Consider the following 22,558-nt stretch of genomic DNA (forward strand, 5'->3'; position numbering starts at 1 on the left):
AAGACGAAAGTAGATTAAAAGTGATAAGGGGAGAGAGAGAGAGACATAAGAGAAGAAATGGTGTGTGCTTGGTGGGGTGTTTCACCTTCGCCACACTCCAGCGGAATACACGTCTCTGAGGTAGTGGGGCTACGGAGCAAGCATCACATTGCCTCCACCAGGAGTGAAAGAAGCCCTCTGGACATGCGTCACAACACTCCCCTCCGTAAAGACACCCGTCTGTCTGGAACTTATCTAAGGCCAGCCCGAAGAGACGCACAGGCAGTTTCATTAACACAAACACACTGACAGACAGTGAGTCAAAGGGTCAGAGAGATAGACTGACAGACCGTTACCTACTAAGGTTGTAATGTTGGTGCATGAACGCTGTCCATTCCATATTCTTCCAATGTTTCAGACAGGAAAAATTCCTGTTTACACTCTATTCCCCTCTTCTCTCCCCACATTTTTTTGTTCCATCTCTGGATTAAAAACATTCACATTCAAAAACATTCATTTTTCCATCAGGAGTGAGTTAGCTGCGTGAGATCTATCAGTATTCTGAGGTTCTATGAATATGAGAGAACAGCTTTGGAAAGCACATGAAATAGAGGGCATGGTGTTATTGTCTTGCCTCCTCATATTCCAGATAGACAAATGTTAAACAGAACCACATTTCATGTTCCGGGTCGCCTCAGAGAATAATATTGACGTATACACTAATTATAGGAGATGTTGTATCCACTGTGACTTTTAAATCCTACCCTAACCAGAAACTGTGGATAGATGGCAGCATTCGCGCAAAACTGAAACCGCCTACCACCGCATTTAACCATGGCAAGGTGACTGGGAATGTGGCAGAATACAAACACAGTAGTCATTCCATCCGCAAGGCAATCAAACAAGTAAAATGTCAGTATAGAGACAAAGTGGAGTCACAAATCAACGGCTCAGACACGAGACGTATGTGGCAGGGTCTACAGACATCCACGGACTATCAAAGGAAAATAAGCCACGTCACGAACACCTGTGTCTTGCTTCCAAACAAACTAAACACCTTCTTTGCCCGCTTTGAGGATAATACAATGCCACCCTACCAAGGACTGTGGGCTCTCCTTTTCCGTGGCCGACGTGAGTAAGACATTTATACGTGTTAACCCTCGCAAGCCTGCCTGCCCAGACAGCATCCCTAGCCTAGCTTCAGAGCATGCGCAGACCAACTGGCTGGTGTGTTTACCGACATATTCAGTCTCTCCCTATCCCAGTCTGCTGTCCGCACATGCTTCAAGAAGGCCACTATTGTTCCTGTACCCTAGAATGCAAAGGTAACTGAACTAAATTACTATCGCCCCGTAGCACTCACTTCTGTCGTCCTGAAGTGCTTTGAGAGACTAGTCAAGGATCATATCACCTCCACCTTACCGGTCACCCTAGACCCACTTCAATTTGCTTACTGCCCCAATAGGTCCACAGACGATGCAATCACCATCACACTGCACATTGCCCTGTCCCATCTGGACAAGAAGAATACCTATGTAAGAATGCTGTTCATTGACTACAGCTCAGCCTTCAACACCATAGTACCCTACAAGCTCATCATTAAGCTTGAGGCCCTGGGTCTCAACCCCGCCCGGTGTAATTGGGCCCTGGACTCCCTGATGGGCTGCCCCCCCAGGTGGTGAAGGTAGGAAACAACATCTCCACTTCGCTGATCTTAAACACTGGGGCCCCACAAGGTTGCGTGCTCCTGTACTCCCTGTTCACCCACGACTGCGTGGCCATGCACGCATCCAACTCAATCATCAAGTTTGCAGATGACATAACAGTGGTAGACTTGATTACCAACAACGAGACAGCCTACAGGGAGGAGGTGAGGGCCCTCGGAGTGTGGTGTCAGGAAAATAACCTCTCACTCAACGTCAACAAAACTAAGGAGATGATCGTGGACTTCAGGAAACAGCAGAGGGAGCACCCCCCTATCCACATCGATGGGATAACAGTGGAAAGGTGGAAAGTTTTAAGTTCCTCTGTGTACATATCACTGACAAACTGAAATGGTCCACCCACACAGACAGTGTGGTGAAGAAAGCGCAACAGCGCCTCTTCAACCTCAGGAGGCTGAAGAAATTTGGCTTGTCACCTAAAACCCTCACAAACTTTTACAGATGCACAATTGAGAGCATCCTGCCGGGCTGTATCACCGCCTGGTATGGCAACTGCACTTCCCACAACCGCAGGGCTCTCCAGAGGGTGATGCAGTCTGTACAACGCATCACCCGATGTCACTGGAAGGCCAAAAAGATCAAGGAAAACAACCACCCAAGCCACTGCCTGTTCACTCCGCTACCACCCAGAAGGCGAGGTCAGTACAGGTGCATCAAAGCTGGGACCGAGAGACTGAAAAACAGCTTCTATCTCAAGGCCATCAGACTGATAAACAGTCATCACTAGCACAGAGAGGCTGCTGCCTACATACAGACTTAAAATCATTGGCCACTTTAATAAATGGAACACCAGTCACTTTAATAATGCCACTTTAATAATGTTTACATATCTTGCATTACTCATCTCATATGTATAGGTATTCTATACTATCTATTGCATTTTAGCCTATGCCGCTCTGTCATTGCTCATCCATATATTTATATATTCTTATTCCATACGTTACTTAGATTTGTTTGTATTAGGTATTTGTTGTGGAATTGTTAGATATTACTTGTTAGATATTGCTGCACTGTCGGAACTAGAAGCACAAGCATTTCGCTACACTCGCAATAACATCTGCTAACCATGTGTATGTGACTAATAAAATTTGATTACATTTGATTTGAAAAATTATGAAGCTAGCTTGCTAAAAATATATGTATACATTGATTTTAGCATTGGCAAATTGGCTTAGGCTCGTAGCGTATAATGCATAGCTAGATTCACAAACATATTTTTTGCAATTCTGAAATTTATTGGAATTAGCTAGCCAGCTATGGGTAACTGTAGCTAGCTTCCGGACAGGAGTGCTAGCTAGATACGTTAGCTTACTAGGTACATTAATAGCTTTAGGTTGGTTGTTTTTAAGCTCAACCTCAAGATTTCCACCAAGGGCGTTGCCTCTACGATCATCACTCTCCCTCGATTGGGCAAGGGACATTAAAGGTACACTCGAATGACAGTGTAAAACGCCATTCAAGGGCTAAGGGTTTAAAGCCGAGGGCTGTCTACTTTGAGTTTGAAACGCAGCCCATGTCTCAATTGTCTCAAGGCTTCAAAATCCTTCTTTAACCTGTCTCCTCCCATTCATCCACACTGATTGAAGTGTATTTAACAGGTGAAATCAATAAGGGATCCTAGCTTTCACCTGGTCAGTCTATGTCATGGAAAGAGTAGTTTGTACACTCAGTGTATGTGTGCACGTCTGTGTGGTGTGTGCATGAGTAAGTGCATGTGTGCTAAGGTGTGGAGAATCAGAGCAGGTGGTCAGTCCTTTCAAGTGTTCAGCAGTCTGATGGCTTGTAGACAGAAATGGTCTCTGAGCCTGTTGGTATCAAAAAACATGCTCCGATACCGTCTGCCCACAGTAAGGGAAAGAACAGCTCATGGCTGGGGTGTGTGGGGTCCTTGATGATGCTGTGTGCCTTCCTCAGGCACTGTTTCGAGTAGATGTCCTGAATGGGTGGGAGATGTACTGGGACGTCTTCACCACCTGCGGGAGGGCCTTGCGGTCGCTCGATGGTGCGACATTAGTGTTTGGAGAGGACCCGGGGTGCCTTCTTCAGCCGCCTTAAGAGGGCACAACAGCGTTTACTTCCTAACAAGAGTGGTGGTGTTGTTGGTCCATGACAAGTCCTCGGTGATGTGGACACCGAGGAACTTAAAACTCGTGACTCTCTCTACTGCAGTTAGTCGGGCTTGATAAGGCGATTGCATAAAGTCAACACGGGCTTTACATTAAAGTCCAGTTAGCTCTCTAACATCTGCAATCCAATCTGTTCCAACAGTCATAATAAACTTTAATAATACATTTTAATAATGCTCCATGTAGCTTTATACAATGGGTGGATCTAATCCTGGATGCAGATTGGTTAAAACCACGATCCAGCCAGTGTCTATTTAAGCAATAAGTCATGTTGTTGAGTGTGCGTCCCTATTATCTTCCCTTCTCTGTGCACTTTTCTACTTTTTTTGCATGGATTTAGCCACGCAAACTCCCTCCTTCTAATGCTTACACCAATCCTATGCTTTTAAATTCATAACAAGGAGTTTGCAAGCGCTCACTTAGGGCTCAGACACATCAATAGCGTTTGCTGGCCGAGAGTACTTAGCACCTCTGAACGTAATGTGCGAACCGAGTGCGCACCGATTTTACATGTCGAATCATGTCAGACATCTACAGCGGGTAGTCCCTTAAACCACAGTGCGCTGAACAATCGCTGACAAACGCTAGGGCCACGTTTTGTGCGATGTGTGCGAGAAGGGTGGAGCATTGGGCATAGCCCTCATGTGCTCTCGCAGCCACCTCTACGCCCTGTACTGCAGGCTACAGCGATATTTCAACGTAAGGGTTACACTACGGCATTGATTGAAATGGAATTATATTCCTATTGTAGTCCCATCCTACCCCATTGAGCTTTTGTTTACATTCCAGTGAATATTGTAAATTGTCCAACAGTGGGGACAATAACCGATACTATGAATGGGGCTGATATATGGTTTGGACTGGAATGTGTGATTCAGTCTCATTTTCCTGTTGTGATTTGAAGGCTACAAAATACTTTTTTGGAAGAGAAGCCTTTCTATATAAGTTAATTTGCTCAAGACCACACAGTGTGCTTTTCAACTAATCTATTTTGTGGTTGTGCGAGTGCTTACTTTGACTTAAAGGTGCTGCATGGTCAGTCGGACGGCTGCATTGGCCGTGCAGCATTAGTCAGGCCAAGCAGCGCAGATCTGTTGTGAAGGAAGTTGTCAAGGAAGTGAGTTTGTGTTCATACAAGGACCTCCCGTCCCCACCTACGGTCAACCAATTATGTCAATGAGGAGCTAGCTATATGGAGCCCTCTGCACTGTTACAAAATTTGAGAGGCACAAGGTTATGCGTTCAATTTGGCCTCTGCTTGCCCCCGGAGGCCCCGAAATTGCGTAACACCATCAATACAGCGTCTCCAACCACATTTTCAGATCAAGCATAAATTGTCTCTTAAGGGTAAAGGGTACATTTGTGTACTGATTGTCAACCCTTCTTCCAAAGTGTGCATTGTCATGGATTTTACAACAATGGAAACTTTATAGTCAATGACTATACCAATCCAGTGTTTGTAAATCTATGGTGGGGAATAATCCGTATATTCGGCTAATAAAACTTGAAACTCATTCACCCTTCATTTGCCCGGAATAGCTGTGGCAATAGTATTTAGTCTAGTTCAGTGTTATTCTTGGTCCTAATGGGCAACAGTGTATTAATTGTCATCCCTACCTGCACTATATAACTAACTACTCAAGACCATACTTGGGTAAATTTAGTGAATTAATGGTTGGAGCGTACAGTTATCGTGAACAATAAAAACGTAGGGCATTTGAATTGTGACTAGTGCAATTGCCATGAATTGTACATTGATGATCTGTTTTAAGTTTCCACACATGCTAACCGTTGCATAATTTGTACTCCTTTTTCACAGGTAGTTCTGGCTGATGACCCGTCTCCAAAGCTGAGAGAAAATGAGGAATATGACTTTGTTTACAATACTACCACTAATGTTTCAAACTGTATTGATGAGGAAGATGAGTCCGGACTTATCAATTGTTGCTATACTGTGTTCAGTCAAATTTACAGTGCCACTTTGTTACCAGAAACTAGTCATATGTTCAAAAGGTATTGTGCAAATAAACTCAGGAAATGAAAAGAAACGTCCTCTCGCTGTCAACTGCGTTTATTTTCAGCAGACTTAACACGTGTAAATATTTGTATGAACATAACAAGATTCAACAACTGAGACATAAACGGAACAAGTTCCACAGACATGTGTCTAACATAAATTGAATAATGTGTCCCTGAAAAAAGGGGGGTCAAAATCAAAAGTAACAGGTGTGGCCACCAGCTGCAATAAGTACTGCAGTGCATCTCCTCCTCGTGGACTGCACCAGATATGCCAGTTCTTGCTGTGAGATGTTACACCACTCTTCCACCAAGGCACCTGCAAGTTCCAGGACATTTCTGGGGGGAATGGCCCTAGCCCTCACCCTCCGATCCAACAGGTCCGGGTGCTTCCCTGACCATGGCAGAACACTGACATTACTGTCTTGCAGGAAATCACGCACAGAACGAGCAGTATGGCTGGTGGCATTGTCATGCTGGAGGGTCATGTCAGGATGAGCCTGCAGGAAGGTTACCACATGAGGGAGGAGAATGTATTCCCTGTAACGCACAGCATTGAGATTTCCTGCAATGACAACAAGCTCAGTCCGATGATGCTGTGACACACCGCCCCAGACCATGACGGACCCTCCACCTCCAAATCGATCCCGCTCCAGAGTACAGACCTCGGTGTAATACTTATTCCTTCAACGATAAACGCAAATCAGACCATGACCCCTGGTGAGACAAAACCATGACTCGTCCGTGAAGAGCACTTTTTGCCAGTCCTGTCTGGTCCAGCAACGGTGGGTTTGTGTCCATAGGCAACGTTGTTGCCGGTGAAGTCTGGTGAGGACCTTCCTTACAACAGGCCTACAAGCCCTCAATCCAGACTCTCTCAGCCTATTGCTGAGCACTGATGGAGGGATTGTGCGTTTCTGGTGTAACTCGGGCAGTTGTTGTTGCCATCCTGTACCTGTCCCGCAGGTGTGATGTTCAGATGTACCGATCCTGTGCAGGTGTTGTTACACGTGGTCTGCCACAGCGAGGACGATCAGCTGTCCGTCCTGTCTCTCTGTAGCGTTGTCTTAGGTGTCTCACAGTACGGACATTGCAATTTATTGCCCTGGCCACATCTGCAGTCCTCATGCCTCCTTGCAGCATGCCTAAGGCACGTTCACGTAGATGAGCAGGGACCCTGGGCATCTTTCTTTTGGTGTTTTTCAGAGTCAGTAGAAAGGCCTCTTTAGTGTCCTGAGTTTTCATAACTGTGACCTTAATTGCCTGCCGTCTGTAAGCTGTTAGTGTCTTAACGACCGTTCCACAGGTGCATGTTCATTCATTGTTTATGGTTCATTGAACAAGCATGGGAAACAATGAAGATCTGGATTTTGGGATTTTTACGAATTATCTTTGAAAGACGGGGTCCTGAAAAAGGGACGTTTCTTTTTTTTGCTGAGTTTAGAATTACAGTGAAGTTTTGCCCATCATATGTTAGATACCATTATCAAGGAAACCTAGTTAAACACTTTGTGTAAAGTGTAACACGTTTCTTGAACTCTAAGGACAAGAATAACTGTGACATGTAGGACAATGTCTCTATCACAGGTCACTAATAAAATAATCCTTGCGACATGGGGCTGTGCATTATCATGCTGAAACATGAGGTGAGGGCAGGGGATAAATGGCACGACAATGAGTCTCAGGATCTTGTCACAGTATCTCTGTGCATTCAAATTACATCGATTAAATGCAATTGTGTTCGTTGTCCGTATGCTTCCCCATACTACAACCCCACCGCCACCATGAGGCTCTCTGTTCACAACGTGGACAGCAAATCACTTGCCCACACAACGGCATACTGACATCTACCAGGTAGAGTTGAAACCAGGATTCATCTGTGAAGAGCACACTTCTCTAGCGTGCCAGTGGCCATCGAAGGTGAGCATTTGCCAACTGAAGTCGGTTATGACACCGAACTGCAGTCAGGTCAAGACCCTGGTGAGGACGACAAGCACGCAGATGAGCTTCCCTGAGACGGTTTCTGACAGTTTGTGCAGAAATTCTTCAGTTGTGCAAACCCACAGTTTCACCAGCTGTCCAGGTAGCTTGTCTCATACGATCCCGCAGGTTTAGAAGCCGGATGTGGAGGTCCTGGGCTGGCACGGTTACAGGTGGTCTGCGTTTGTGATTCCATTTGGATATACTGCCAAATTCTCTAAAACGAAGTTGGAGGCAGCTTATGGTAGAGATATTAACATTAAATTATCTGGCAACAGCTCTGTGGACAGTCCTGCAGTCAGCATGACAGTTGTACGCTCCCTCAAAACTTGAGACATCTGTGTCATTGTGTTGTGTGACAAAACTTCACATTTTAGAGTGGCCTTTTACTGTCCCCAGCACCTGTGTAATGATCATGATGTTTGATATGCCACACCTGTCAGGTGGATGGATTATATTGGCAAACGAGAAATGCTCACTAACAGGGTTGTAAACAAATTTGTTCTCAAAAGTTGAGAGAAATAAGCTTTTTGTGCGTATGGAACATTTCTTGGATATTTTATTTCTGATCATGAAACATGGGACCAACACTTTACATGTTGTGCTTATATTTTTGATCAGTGTATATGAACAAGGTGAAATATATTTCAGTCATGGTGTCAGAATTCACTGCTGTATTAAAGCAATTCAGAATTAATTGAATGTCTGATGTATTGTTGTCTCTACCTTCTTGCCCTTTGTGCTGTTGTCTGTGCATAATAATGTTTTGTTCTGCTACCATGTTGTGGTGCTGCCATGTTGTTGTCATGATGTGTTGCTGCCATGCTGTATTGTCATGTGTTGCTGCCATGTTGTTGTCATGATGTGTTGCTGCCATGCTGTATTGTCATGTGTTGCTGCCATGCTATGTTGTTGTCTTAGGTCTCTCTTGTCGTGATGTGAGTTTTGTCCTATATTTTTAGGAGGCATTTTGCCTTTTGGTAGGCCGTCATTGTAAATAAGAATTTGTTCTTTAACTGACTTGTCTAGCTAAATAAAGGTTAAAAATAAATAAATAAATAACCAGGCCAGCGCTGTGCGGCTCGTTAAAATAAACATGTTCTGTTGCAGATTCAAAGCCAGATTAACTCATTGCTGAATGTATCCATAATCATGAATGAGTAAGCATATTTATTTGACAAGAATCCACCTGGTCACCCATCAAACACCTTAACTCCAACAATTACATTGTTTTAAAGAAATCAAAATAGTAAACAAATTATACTTATGCCTTTTATACATAACGTATAAATACCTGAATTTGAGTCAACATTAAAGGATTTATTCAACAATGCCACAAACCTGGGACATCGAAGAGCCCCCTTATGAATGATTATTACTATCCAAGAGTGCACAGATTCTTCTGCTTTTCCATTTTAGGAATTAGACCAGCACTAATAACACAAAATGTAAAACAGCACATTGAGATTTTGGTGGGTGAGTTACAAATGGAAGAACTGGATGCGTTAGGTAGGTTTTATATAAAATACTAGGTCAACTCCAGCAGAATGAGAAACACTTAACAGACTCACCACAAGGATGCCCAGACTAAGTGTAGCTATATCAACAGCCGTCTTGTCAATTTAGGTCCATATTGCTGATGTCAATTGTGAGCACTGCATTTTCAGTCTGTACCGCAAAATATGACAGCATTATACAGGTGAAAAAAAGTTTTAAAAAACAGTACACCACAACACATTTAAACGTGTTACTGGGTCTAGATGTCATCCAATCAGGAGAAGAACAAGTGAAAGGAAGCAGCGGAGGGGAAATGGGTGAAGGTGGGGTGGGTTTATAGAGATAAGATGGAGAGTTCCAAAATGTCTGAAGTTGAGGGACCATGGGCCAAAAAAGGCATTGTGTGGAATTAGTGGTAGCTAGAGAGATGGTTTGCCATGGAACAAACATAAAATGGGGTGTTGGTGTTCTTCTGCAACCCTTTTAGGTCATTATCACAAATATCCAAACCCTGGCCAGTCATAGTCGAGGTCTACAGTTGCAGCATTCAACTCGGGGTCATAGTGTGTATGTGAATCCCAATATTAAAGGTGCACTGTGCAGAAAACACTCTGCCATTTTCTGGTTGCTAAAATAGTTAGTTTGCCTAATTTCAGTTTATGTGACAAAACAAGCAGGTATAATGTAGAAAATCATTGTACCATCATTGTACCACCGCTTTGAAATATACTTTCCATAACCAAAAATATTGTATTTTCAGCTGTTTGAAGCTGGTGTACAAAACCGAAATGAAATGAGCAGAAATGAAACTCAAGAACAGGGAGCATAGAAATAACACGCATAAAACAGATCTACCCGCTTCTTAGACTCGCTTTCAATGATAATGAAATATCTATAACTAACATTTCTATGTGAATTTGGTTGGGTCGCCCAAAAAGTTACAGATTGGAGCTTTAAAGAGGATGAGTGATCACAGCATTTCCACAAATTGAGCCATAGACAAGATGACGTCAGCATTGAGGAGTTTTAGACTGTCTACTGTGTGTGAATGATGGAAGAATCTTAACCCCAGCTGTAGGTCCATTTGAGTGTGTAGGGTCACTTAGGCCTGCACATCAACCAGTACTAGGACCATTGGAGATTCGGGATGCATGCTCAAAGCACTGCTTGAATGTCTTCAGGTCTGCCTCTATAAAAGGTCAAGTACAAAATGGAGGAAGTTCATCTGTGGCTTAGATTGAATTAAAAGTTGACAAATGATAAACTAAGCAATACGATGCAGAAAACTACTGCACTTATGAAAGACTGTACCACACAAGCCAGTACAACAGCCTACACATAGAGAGAAACCTAAAAGGCACATTCAGTATCAACCAATACTACTCACTCCACAGAAAGGGCAGGTGTGGACCAGTCCTGTCCCGTCTGCAGGCTTCTGGTTCGCAGCTGCTTCCGTCTTCTTAGCATCCGCCTCCATGGCAACAAGTTCAACTTCAACTTGAGAGTGGAGAATGCGTTATATCAATACTCCCCCCAGTTGTATCCAAAGTACATAATAATGACTTATATGGGAGGCAGCTCCAGATCTGAATGACAGGAGTGTGTGTAAGCTTATGTTCCAGGCCATACCAAATTTCAAATCATAGCCTATCTCCGTGATTCGGTATGTTGATAATTTAAATCTGGTGTGAGAGCTGCGCTGGGACAAAACGCTTCACACACTCCTGCTCTTCAGGACTTCCTGCAATGACTGAAAAAGACCAAAGCAGGAGAATAGTGTTCCAGGTTGAAACAGCTGACCTAGTTGAGAGATGATAAGACTCAGGCGCACCCATTGGTTCTGGAATAGAGAAGGTGCAAATAAGGTTTTCCTTTTGGCATCAATAACATGACAGTAATTCTACCTTAAAAACAAAATGTGTGAATACCAATTAAATTCATGGTTCAACTTTTTTTCTGCCCATTTCTGAAAGCATTTGGAGATTGGCGTTTAGGTTTAGCCTACGCACTAAGGCCAGATAGCCTAAAATAATGAGATAAAAATTGTAAAAAACTCAGTGTAAGCTATAGATATAAATTGCACAAGAATGACACATGTATGGAGGTATTTTAAGGTATTGTTTTCTCTTTATTCAACACGCCCCGTCACCCACCAGCCTTCCATTCACACAGTATTTCATGACCCTAAACCCGCCCACCCCGCAAATATAACCACGGGGACTTCTGGTTAAAAAGTCAAACCGTGCATCACTAGGATTCTGCCTCTCAGACCTTTGCAACATTTGTTTCAATTTTCAAATGCGATCTCCACTGGCCCACTACAGTATAATCTCGCGGAGGGATGAAATAGTAGCATATGAATACATTTTTCAAAATAACGTTTTCATTCAATTGGTAACTCTGTTGTAGAGAAGCAATTGTGCCACGCCCTCTCATATCAAATTGCTTTAATGTATGCTTCATAATACACAGTTAACGTGAAATCGTTACCTGATATAGAATTCCAATAATAATATCAACATGAAAAGTATGTTTGGTTTTGTGTCTACCAGACATGATCGTCATTCATCAAAACATTCGTTGTTGTTAAGGCTGAACTTCCAAACTGATGTTTAACGAAATAACATGATGCTTTGTCATCTCACAGACATCCGGTGTATCAAAAGGTGCTCCAAGGTCTAAACTTGTCCAATACAAGACCCTTGTTTTCAGTTTCAGTTGCAATTTTGTGACGTGTGCACCAATGAATTTGACCCATTCTCTAATCCACTGCAGTGTGTCCATCTCACCTGCTGGATGGGCCTCCTTCTCAGGACCTGTGGACTTATAGCAGGTGGCATTTCCAATACCTGCTCAGTTACTCACCTGAAAACAGAGAGGGAGAATATACTTACACAACCCTGACACCTACTCCACATCTGTGGTATGACAAATACCCTTTTTATACTACTGAGCTCAACAGTGTCATGGCCTGGTTATTTATTTATTTTTATTTAACCTTTATTTAACTTGGCAAGTCAGTTAAGAACAAATTCTTACTTACAATGACGGCCTACTAAAATGCAAAAGGCCCCCTGCGGGGACAAGGGCTGGGATAAAAATATAATAGATAGAAATATAGGACAAAACACACATCACGACAAGAGAGACAACACTACATAAAGAGAGACAACACTACATAATGAGAGACCTAAGACAACAACATAGCAAGGCAGCAGCACATGACAACACAGCATGGTAGCAGCACAACATGGTAGCAGCACAAAACAGGGTCCAAACATTATTGGGCACAGACAACAGCACAAAGGGCAAGAACATAGAGACAACAATACATCACGCAAAGCAGCCACAACTGTCAGTAAGAGTGTCCATGATGGAGCATTTCAATGAAGAGATTGAGATAAACTGTCCAGTTTGAGTGTTTGTTGCAGCTCGTTCCAGTCGTTAGCTGCAGCGAAGTGAAAAGAGGAGCGACCCAGGAATGTGTGCTTCCTGGGTCGAAAATAGCCTTTTCTGGGTGTTTGGAGTCATACCTTGTGGGATTGGTGATAATCTGAGAAAGATTTAGGGAGTCCCATTGCTTTAGGACTTGGTCAGGTGGTTTAAGCATGTCCCAGTTTAGGTCACCTAGCTGGACAAATTCAGACTTAGTGTAAGGGGCCAGGAGAGAGCTTAGGGCAGGTAGGGTACAGACCTATGGCAGGCTGATGGAGGATGATAGCACGCAGCAACAGTCAACTAAGACCTATTTAAGGTTAATGCTTAAAACCAGCAAATCAAATTGTTTGGGGATAGACTTGGTGGAGACAACTGAGCACTGAAGGTGATCCTTGATAAAGTTTACCACTCCCCAACCTTTGAAAGATCTGTCTTGCCGAAAAAGGTTATAACCAGAAAGGTTAACATCCATATTCAAAACACTCTTCCTTAACTACGTCTCAGTAATGACCAACACATCTGGATTGGAGCTGTGAACCCACACTTTCAATTGATCCATTTTAGGTAATAAGCGTCTAGTGTTAATGTGCAGAAAACCCAGGATTTTACGAGAGCAGAAATCAGTGAAGCAGATATCAGAATTGGGGATAGCAACAGTAGATGGGCTAGGGTGGACATGCACATATCCAGATACCATCAGCAGTAATACAATCAAGGCACGGCAGAGGACAGGGAGAGCTCTGCAGTGCTGATTTATGACATCTGAATGTGCATCAGATGGCAACAAGATCATATTGTACAGCAATTGTATCAGGTAACATGAATAGCCCTCCGAGGGTAGCAGTGCGAGGTCGCTGACTGTGTGCTCTGGCTTTCTGAGAAAAGCTGAATTGTTTTCAGGGGCAAAACAAAAGCATCTCTTTGTGCTGTAAATACAGTGGGCAGAAGCTCCCGTTCAGATGAGCCTGGGCTACTGCCATACAAATAACCCCTCTCCCCAACACACACACACACACACGGGAGGGGTGGAACAAAACTCCGGGAGAGAAACTAAACTCGACAAACGCAAACGACTCAGAATATACCCGCTCAAAGAAAGAAAAAAAGAAAGAGTCACTTTGGAGAACCGGAGTTGTTGGGAGTGATTAAGTTGGCTGACCTTCAGAGGTCAATCTCTGACAGCAGAAAAAGCATTTTGCGCTGCCTGTTATGGACCCTTTATACCAGACCTGGTTTCCTATTTACACTGCATTTGGAAAGTATTCAGACCCTTTGACTTTTTTGTTACGTTACAGCCTCATTCTAAAATGGATTAAATAACAATTATCTAAAACACAATACATGTTAATGACAAAGCAAACAGGTTTTTAGAAATTATTGCACATTTATAAAAAATTTAAAAACAGAAATGCCTAATTTACATATATTCAGACCCTTTGCTATGAGACTCGAAATTGAGCTCAGATGCATCCTGTTTACATTGATTATCCTTGAGATGTTTCTACAACTTGATTGGAGTCTATCTGTGGTAAATTCAATTGATTGGACATGATTTGGAAAGGCACACACCTGTCTATATAAAGGTCTGACAGTTAACAGTGCATGTCAGAGCAAAAACCAAGCCATGAGGTGGTCAAAGGAATTGTCTGTAGAGCACAGAGACAGGATTATGTCGGGGCATAGATCTGAGGAATTGTCTGTAGAGCACAGAGACAGGATTATGTCGGGGCATAGATCTGAGGAATTGTCTGTAGAGCACAGAGACAGGATTATGTCGGGGCATAGATCTGAGGAATTGTCTGTAGAGCACAGAGACAGGATTATGTCGGGGCAGAGATCTGAGGAATTGTCTGTAGAGCACAGAGACAGGATTATGTCGGGGCATAGATCTGAGGAATTGTCTGTAGAGCACAGAGACAGGATTATGTCGGGGCATAGATCTGAGGAATTGTCTGTAGAGCACAGAGACAGGATTATGTCGGGGCATAGATCTGAGGAATTGTCTGTAGAGCACAGAGACAGGATTATGTCGGGGCAGAGATCTGAGGAATTGTCTGTAGAGCACAGAGACAGGATTATGTCGGGGCAGAGATCTGAGGAATTGTCTGTAGAGCACAGAGACAGGATTATGTCGGGGCATAGATCTGAGGAATTGTCTGTAGAGCACAGAGACAGGATTATGTCGGGGCAGAGATCTGAGGAATTGTCTGTAGAGCACAGAGACAGGATTATGTCGGGGCAGAGATCTGAGGAATTGTCTGTAGAGCACAGAGACAGGATTGTGTCGGGGCAGAGATCTGAGGAATTGTCTGTAGAGCACAGAGACAGGATTATGTCGGGGCAGAGATCTGAGGAATTGTCTGTAGAGCACAGAGACAGGATTATGTCGGGGCAGAGATCTGAGGAATTGTCTGTAGAGCACAGAGACAGGATTATGTCGGGGCACAGATCTGAGGAATTGTCTGTAGAGCACAGAGACAGGATTGTGTCGGGGCACAGATCTGAGGAATTGTCTGTAGAGCACAGAGACAGGATTATGTCGGGGCAGAGATCTGAGGAATTGTCTGTAGAGCACAGAGACAGGATTGTGTCGGGGCAGAGATCTGAGGAATTGTACAAAAAAACAATTTCTGCAGCATTGAAGGTCTCCACGAACACAGTGGCCTCCATTAGAACTACCAAGAATCTTCCTAAAACTAACACTGAGCAATCAGGGGAGCAGGACCTTGGTCAGGGAGGTGACCAAGACCCCAATGGTCACTCTGACAGAGCTACAGAGTTCCTTTGTGGAGATGGGAGAACCTCCTAGAAGGACAAACATCTCAGCAGCCCTCCACCAATCAGGCTTTTATGGTAGTGTGGCCAGACGGAAGCCACTGCTCAGTAAAAGGCACATAACAGCCCGCTTGGAGTTTGCAAACAGGCACCTAAAGGACTCTCAGACCATGAAAAACAATTCTCTGGTCTGATGAAATCAAGATTTAAATCTTTGGCCTGAATGCCAAGCGTCACGTCTGGAGGAAACCTGGTACCATCCCTATGGCGAAGCATGGTGGTGGCAGCATCATGCTGTTGGGATGTTTTTCAGGGGCAGGGACTGGGAGACTAGTCAGGACGGAGGAAAAGATGAACGGAGCAAAGTACAGATAGATACTTGATGAAAACAAAGTAAAGGGGTCTGAATACTTTCCAAATTAATTATTTGAGCTGTTCTTGCCATAGCACTATTTGGTAAAAGACCAAGTCCATTCTAATCTTCTGTATACCACCTCTACCTTGTCACAACACAATTGATTGGCTCAAATGCATTAACGAAATTCGACAAATTAACTTTTAACAAGGCACACCTGCTAATTGAAATGAAGCTGGTTGAGAGAATGCCAAGAGTGTGCAAAGCTGTCATCAAGGCAAAGGGTGGCTACTTTGAACAATCTCAAATCTCAAATATATTTTGATTTGTTTAACACTTTTTTTGGTTACTACATGATTCCATGTGTTATTTCATAGTTTTGATGCTTTCGCTAATATTCTACAAATGTAGAAAAAAATGTAAACCCTTGAATGAGTAGTTGTGTCCGAACTTTTGACTGGTACTGTATGTGTGAAATGTGTTTTGATTTAGAATGGGCCATAATCATGCACCTGTCTTGAAACAGGGGCAGCGGAAAAAGATACGTCATCTATGTACTTAAAGAGGGAACGAAGGATGCTTTTCACGTGGTTCACTTTCATGCCAGTCAAGTAGGCTATACTCCTGTTGTAAAGAGAAGCAATGTGCTTAATATTAGGAAAGTAGAGAAATAAATATAGTAGGCCTAGCCTATAGAAAGCTAATGGGATCCTCTTTTTAATAGAGGCCATGAAGTGTTTGACTAGATTTACCATTGATGTCGGAGTTGTATTTAATTTTTTATTTATTTCACCTTTATTTAACCAGGTAGGCTAGTTGAGAACAAGTTCTGACTTGCAACCTGACCAAGATAAAGCTTAGCAATTCGACACATACAACAACAAATTGTAGTCAATAATACAGTAGAACAAAAGAAAACAAAAAGTCTATATACAGTGTGTGCAAATGAGGTAAGATAAGGGAGTTAAGGCAATAAATAGGCCATGGTGGCGAAGTAATTACAATATAGCAATTAAACACTGGAATGGTAGATGTGCAGAAGATGAATGTGCAAGTAGAGATACTGGGGTGCAAAGGAGCAAGATAAATAAATACATACTGTATGGGGATGAGGTAGGTAGATAAATGGGCTGTTTAAAGATGGGCTATGTACAGGTGCAGTGATCTGTGAGCTGCTCTGACAGCTGGTGCTTAAAGCTAGTGAGGGAGATCCGAGTCTCCAGCTTCAGAGATTTTTGCAGTTCGTTCCAGTCATTGGCAGCAGAGAACTGGAAGGAAAGACGAGCAAAGGAGGAAATGGCTTTGGGGGTGACCAGTGAGATATACCTGCTGGAGCTCGTGCTACGAGTGGGTGCTGCTATGGTGACCAGTGAGCGGAGATAAGGCGAGGCTTTACTTAACAGAGACTTGTAGATAACCTGTAGCCAGTGGGTTTGGCGACGAGTATGAAGCGAGGGCCAACCAACGAGAGCGTACAGGGCGCAATGGTGGGTAGTGTATGGGGTTTTGGTGACAAAACGGATGGCACTGTGATAGACTGCATCCAGTTTGTTGAGTAGAGTGTTGGAGGCTATTTTATAATGACATCACCAAAGTCGAGGATCGGTAGGATGGCTTGTTTTACGGGGGTATGTTTGGCAGCATGAGTGAAGGGTGCTTGGTTGCGATATAGGAAGCCGATTCTAGATTTAATTTTGGATTGGAGATGCTTACTGTGAGTCTGGAAGCATAGTTTACAGTCTAATCAGACACCTTGGTATTTATAGTTGTACACATATTCTAAGTCGGAGCCGCCCAGAGTAGTGATGCTGGACGGGCGAGCAGGTGTGGGCAGTGATCGGTCTACGTAACAGCCATTAGCTGATGCCGAAAAATGTAATAATTTGCCTACTTCACCCATTTTCTTTTTGCAAAAAATGTTTTGTGTAGTTCCAGTAGTTAGCTACCCTGCTGCATGGCAACAAAAAAAATTAACTATTAAAAAGTGTAGATTTTGGCCTCCCGGGTGGCGCAGTGGTTAAGGGCGCTGTACTGCCATCAGAGTCCTGGGTTCGCGCCCAGGCTCTGTCGTAACCGGCCGAGACAAGATAATAGCTACTACAACAATTGGATACTACGAAATTGGGGAGAAAAAGGGGTAAAATTTAAAAAAAAAAAAAAATTTAAGTGTAGATTTTTATTCCGTGTTGGACAAAAGTCTCTTCGGATAAAAATGTCTGCTAATGGGACCAAATACAATTATATTAGATACACCCTGTAACTTACAGGAACATAATGTTGAGTAAGGAAAAGGCTGGGAGGTTTATTATACAACCAGTGTTGTGTTCATTAGGGCTCACGACAGAAAACGTTTTAGAACTTTTCATCATGTAAAACTCAAATGTGCATTTCTTATAAAAACAAGTCCAGGTTGACCCTATCTGTTTCAGCTAGTTATTTTTCCATTTTGTGTCTAACATGACCTAAATGAAGTGGGGAAATGATTACGTTCACAACGACCATAAATGACCAACGGAGCCTAGCAGAAAAAAACGACAAAAGATTAACAGATTAACCATTTGAATAAAAAAATAACATTAAAAAAAAAAATATCGGACTAGGTCTTGGAGTAATTCCATTAAAATATAAATAACATTGACACTGGTGTCCAATAAAAACAACCTAGTACTCTGATATCAACTAATCAAATCTAAGTAATCTTCAACAATGACCAAGAATACATTTTTGTTCATCCAAAGGGATCAATCAATTTTTATTTCAAATCAAAAGATAAATCATCAATACAACTACAGTAAATTGTTCAAAAAGGTACAAACCCACATTAAGAATCTTTATTGGAATACAGTGCTGTATCCACCTCAGTATTCATTCTAGAACAGGATGTATCAACAGGTCTTTCTCAACCACTACAAAGTTGAGTCCCATAGCCTGTTTGTGACAGAGACAGACCGTGGTTACATTTTGCAGCACCAACCATTGTCATGGACTCTCAGAGGGCGCTTACAACCTGAGTCGTGTTCATCAGAGCACGCAACAGAAAACATTTCAATACGTCATGCAATCTGTTCTCTTCCGTTTGGTGCCTAATGAGCATGACCTTGATGAAATGCATGCCGTTTGCTAAAGTGTCATGGACATGTCTTGAATGTGTGGCAGCTCGCAAGGATACAATAACATTTAAATGAAGTCCACCGAAAACATCTATCATATCAAAATTGTTACATGATCAAGGTCAATACAGTACCAACTCTGCTTGAATGCAATGACATAACCGTGCAATGTTGTGGAATAAAGCCCTGATAGTGCTGCTGTTTGTGAAAGTGCAATGGCCCCATAGTCTCATGTAGCAGTAAGATATGGGTCTTGTTCATTAGGGCACGCAATGAAAACAAAGTGTACCAAAAAAACCAATTGTTTCCTATTGGACGAGATCAGGTAGTCCCTACCTGTTTAAGTCAGTTTTCTTACGTTTTGTGCCTAATAAACATGACCCCGATTTTATGTAATGTAGTGTGGAATGATTTGTCTGAACCTAAGTGAGTCAAAGGTACCTGTAAAAAAAAATATATCTCACACGCACACACTACCTGAAACATAGATGACAGTTTAGCAACCTCTATTTCCTGTGGCACACAATGGCTGCATGTAGAATGGGGACATGACTTTCGCAACTATCAATTCAAGTGTTTGCACAATCCTGCTGTGTGCGTGCGCGTGCGTTCATGTGCGCATCTATCCTCACTTGGCAGATAGCAAACTTAACCCAGACAGTTTTCACATTATTGAGTGAGCTTTTAAGTTTATTTACAAACACACAGCCGAAGGTTGGTACGTTCATCAGCTTTCACCTGTGCATCGTTAATCTTGACGAGGAGGGGAACACGAAGGGAAACAGATTCACAAGGTTCCTCCTGCAACCTACACTGGAAAAGGGTACAATTATTTTGGCATCGATGCTTTGGTCACAAAATACCGACACATTATTTGTTTTCATTTTTTTTTTTTAGTAAGGCCCAGTTGCTACTGTCGCCCTGGCCACATGTCCCAGAACAGGAAAAAGGTAGGTTTGTTGTAGTTCTGTCATCACACCTCCAACGTAGTCCCTTAAGAGGCACATATTTTCTTATAAATTATGTAACTGAGTGAGCAGGCTGGGGCAGAGGGGTGCCGCCCTCCCCCCCCCCACCCCCCCCCCCCCACATCCCCTTCGCGGGATGTCCAGTCACCCTTTTAGCGAGCATGTTCTACAGCACAGTTGCTGCAGCACTTTCCTCTGGCACAGATTGTTCTTTTTTACGAGCACGCAGAAACTGCCTTCCGCCCAAGACTCTTCATTTGCTTTCCACAGACCAGGAAGAAGAGATGGGGATGACGACACGCAGAACCGTGGGATTGGTCAGGAGAGGGGTCAGGTGACAGATTTTGATCCATCAGAGATGTGATGTTCATTGGAGGGGAAAGATTGCAGTCCAGCGTCAATGATTGGATCCATGTCAGAAAGTTAAAAAAAAAAAAAAAAAGACATTTTGGGAAAAATAGAAAAACATTTCAATCAGTTTCAAACAGGGACAATTTCAAGTGATTTTTCATCAGAGATGACTTTGCACACAAAAAGTGGGTCGCCAGTCTGTTGTAACCTCAATTTGAAATAATGGACATTTAAACTTTTAGTGCGCTCAAAAACAAAGAGAGTCTTGAGTTGGTTACAAGCTGAAGTGGTTCATTACCAGATAGTCAATAAAACACTTTCTCTTGGTCTCAGTGGGTCATGGACAGACTGGGGATGACACTTTGAATACAAATCAGAACATCTTAAGAAAGTTCTTGACCATCGAGATGCCACACATCCTGTTTTATCAACTACAGTACAAAAACACTCCAGTACAGTCGGTAGAGTCGTTTTACGAACCACCAATAAACCCATAAAAGCGGAAGGCAAAGAAATGGATTGGCCTTAACGCCGTTGCCCACGCGTTCAGACGCAATAATGGTACAAAAAATAGGGGCGGGGCTTTCTTTTCAACTATAGGGTCACGACTCACAAACACCATCATGTCTCGCAGGCAAATGGGCCCTGTTAGGTTAGGGCTGAAAAGGTTAGCTGCGTCACCGGGATGCCAAAAACATTTTAAAACGTGCACAATTTAGACAAAAAAAAAAAAGAAGGGAGATTGGGATAGATTAGGTAGGAGTGAATACACGAGCAAAAGATGGCGGAAAAAAAAAGGGCCTACTAAAAAAGGAGGAGAGAATATGGAAAAGAGCGATAAGGAGAGAATGTGACAGATGAGGGGGAGAGGGGCAGATAGGAAGAAACCTAGATAAGAGGGGAGAGCTAAGAAAGTCTACGGAAGTCTAAGGAAGCTGCGACCTGCGCAGTGACCAGCCACCGCTAGAAGGAGCTCCTGAAATAAGAGAGTCTATGACATACATTAGAGGGGTTTCTAGTACTCACCATCTTTGCAGATGGTGCTGACCACACACACTCCTGCCTCTAGGTTATAGCCGTTCACACAGGTGCTGCAGTTCGTCTCGCCGGGCCCTGTGCAGGAGTAGCAGCTGTGGTCACACCTGGGGGAGGGGGGCTAGAGCTAAAGTTTGGGCAATAGAAGGCACACTTTCCACAAAGCCTGTGAGTAGAGGTAGAGGATTAAAGGAGGAAACAGCCGGTTTAAGGGACCATAGATATAGGACAGATGTTTGGAAGATTAGAGGCCGGTTTGAGTCAGTTAAACATGCCAGGATAAACATGCCAGGTTTGTAGGGAGGTGGTGTCAAAAGAGAGGAGGAAGTGGAAGGTGTGGAATTTGTGCGCATCAATCCGACTCACTTCCTGCAGGACTTGTTGACGTCGCCATTGTCCAAGGTCTGCTCGGCCATGTAGTATCCCACGCTGCAGGTGGACACACAACGCCACTCCTCCATTAAGTAGCTCTCTGCACACTTGATACACGCCTCCATCCCCGTGCCTGCAGAGAGACGGTGAGCAGTGCAGAGACTTCACTTTGGGGAAAAATATAGAAATTTACTTTGGGCAACTGAGTAGTAGTAGGCCCCATCTTTACTTTGTGAAAGGAGCGTCACCTGCACAGGTGGCACACACTTGGTGGCACGGCACGCAGGTCCTCCTGTGGCCATTATAGTAGGTCCCAGGGTCACAGGTCATCTGACATCTATTCCCCTGAAGACTGGAGAGAGCAATACACTGAATTACACAATCACACAACGCACCGCTCTAGCAACCAGTCTCTCTTTCTCCTACATTAGTCTGACATGATAAACAAAATCAGACACTATACATAGTCCAGTTGTTTTTAAATCCCTCCTCTGGGACCCCCCACACGTTTCAAAACATTTTGTTGTAGCCCTGAACTAACTCACCTGATTCGCCTTTTCAAGGGCTTGATGATTAGTTGACAAGTTGAATCAGGTGTGCTAGCTGTGGAACAGTTAAAATACTTGGAACGGCTAGAGAGGATTGTTCAGAAAAGTCTGTTCAAGAACAGCAGGTTCTAAACCTCATTCTGAGAAGTTGCTGTGAGGACATGTTTCTGTGGTGCACTGAGCTGAAAAACAGCTGGACTGGGTTATATTAGTTCCATTTCCCAGAAAGGATTTGGGTTTCTGTCCTCCCTCTTTCCTATGAATGGTGAAGAGGAGTGACTGTC

The 22,558-nt window shown here is 43.3% G+C and overlaps 1 protein-coding gene across 1 annotated transcript in view; it reads right to left on the minus strand.

Annotated features, from left to right (window-relative positions):
- Positions 1–18,611: 18,611 nt before the first annotated feature.
- Positions 18,612–22,558, minus strand: part of LOC139390003 (proprotein convertase subtilisin/kexin type 5-like) — a 39,958-nt gene continuing 36,011 nt past the window's right edge. Inside the window, exons 18-21 of the mRNA XM_071137088.1 lie at positions 21,975–22,078; positions 21,721–21,859; positions 21,346–21,461; positions 18,612–20,228 (exon numbers count right to left, since the gene is read on the minus strand). Coding sequence (XP_070993189.1) covers positions 20,113–20,228; positions 21,346–21,461; positions 21,721–21,859; positions 21,975–22,078 — 475 coding nt within the window. The 3' untranslated portion in view covers positions 18,612–20,112. The remainder of the gene's footprint in view (positions 20,229–21,345; positions 21,462–21,720; positions 21,860–21,974; positions 22,079–22,558) is intronic.

Source organism: Oncorhynchus clarkii, chromosome 30 (genome assembly GCF_045791955.1).
Source record: "Oncorhynchus clarkii lewisi isolate Uvic-CL-2024 chromosome 30, UVic_Ocla_1.0, whole genome shotgun sequence".
Taxonomy (NCBI): Eukaryota; Metazoa; Chordata; class Actinopteri; order Salmoniformes; family Salmonidae; genus Oncorhynchus; species Oncorhynchus clarkii.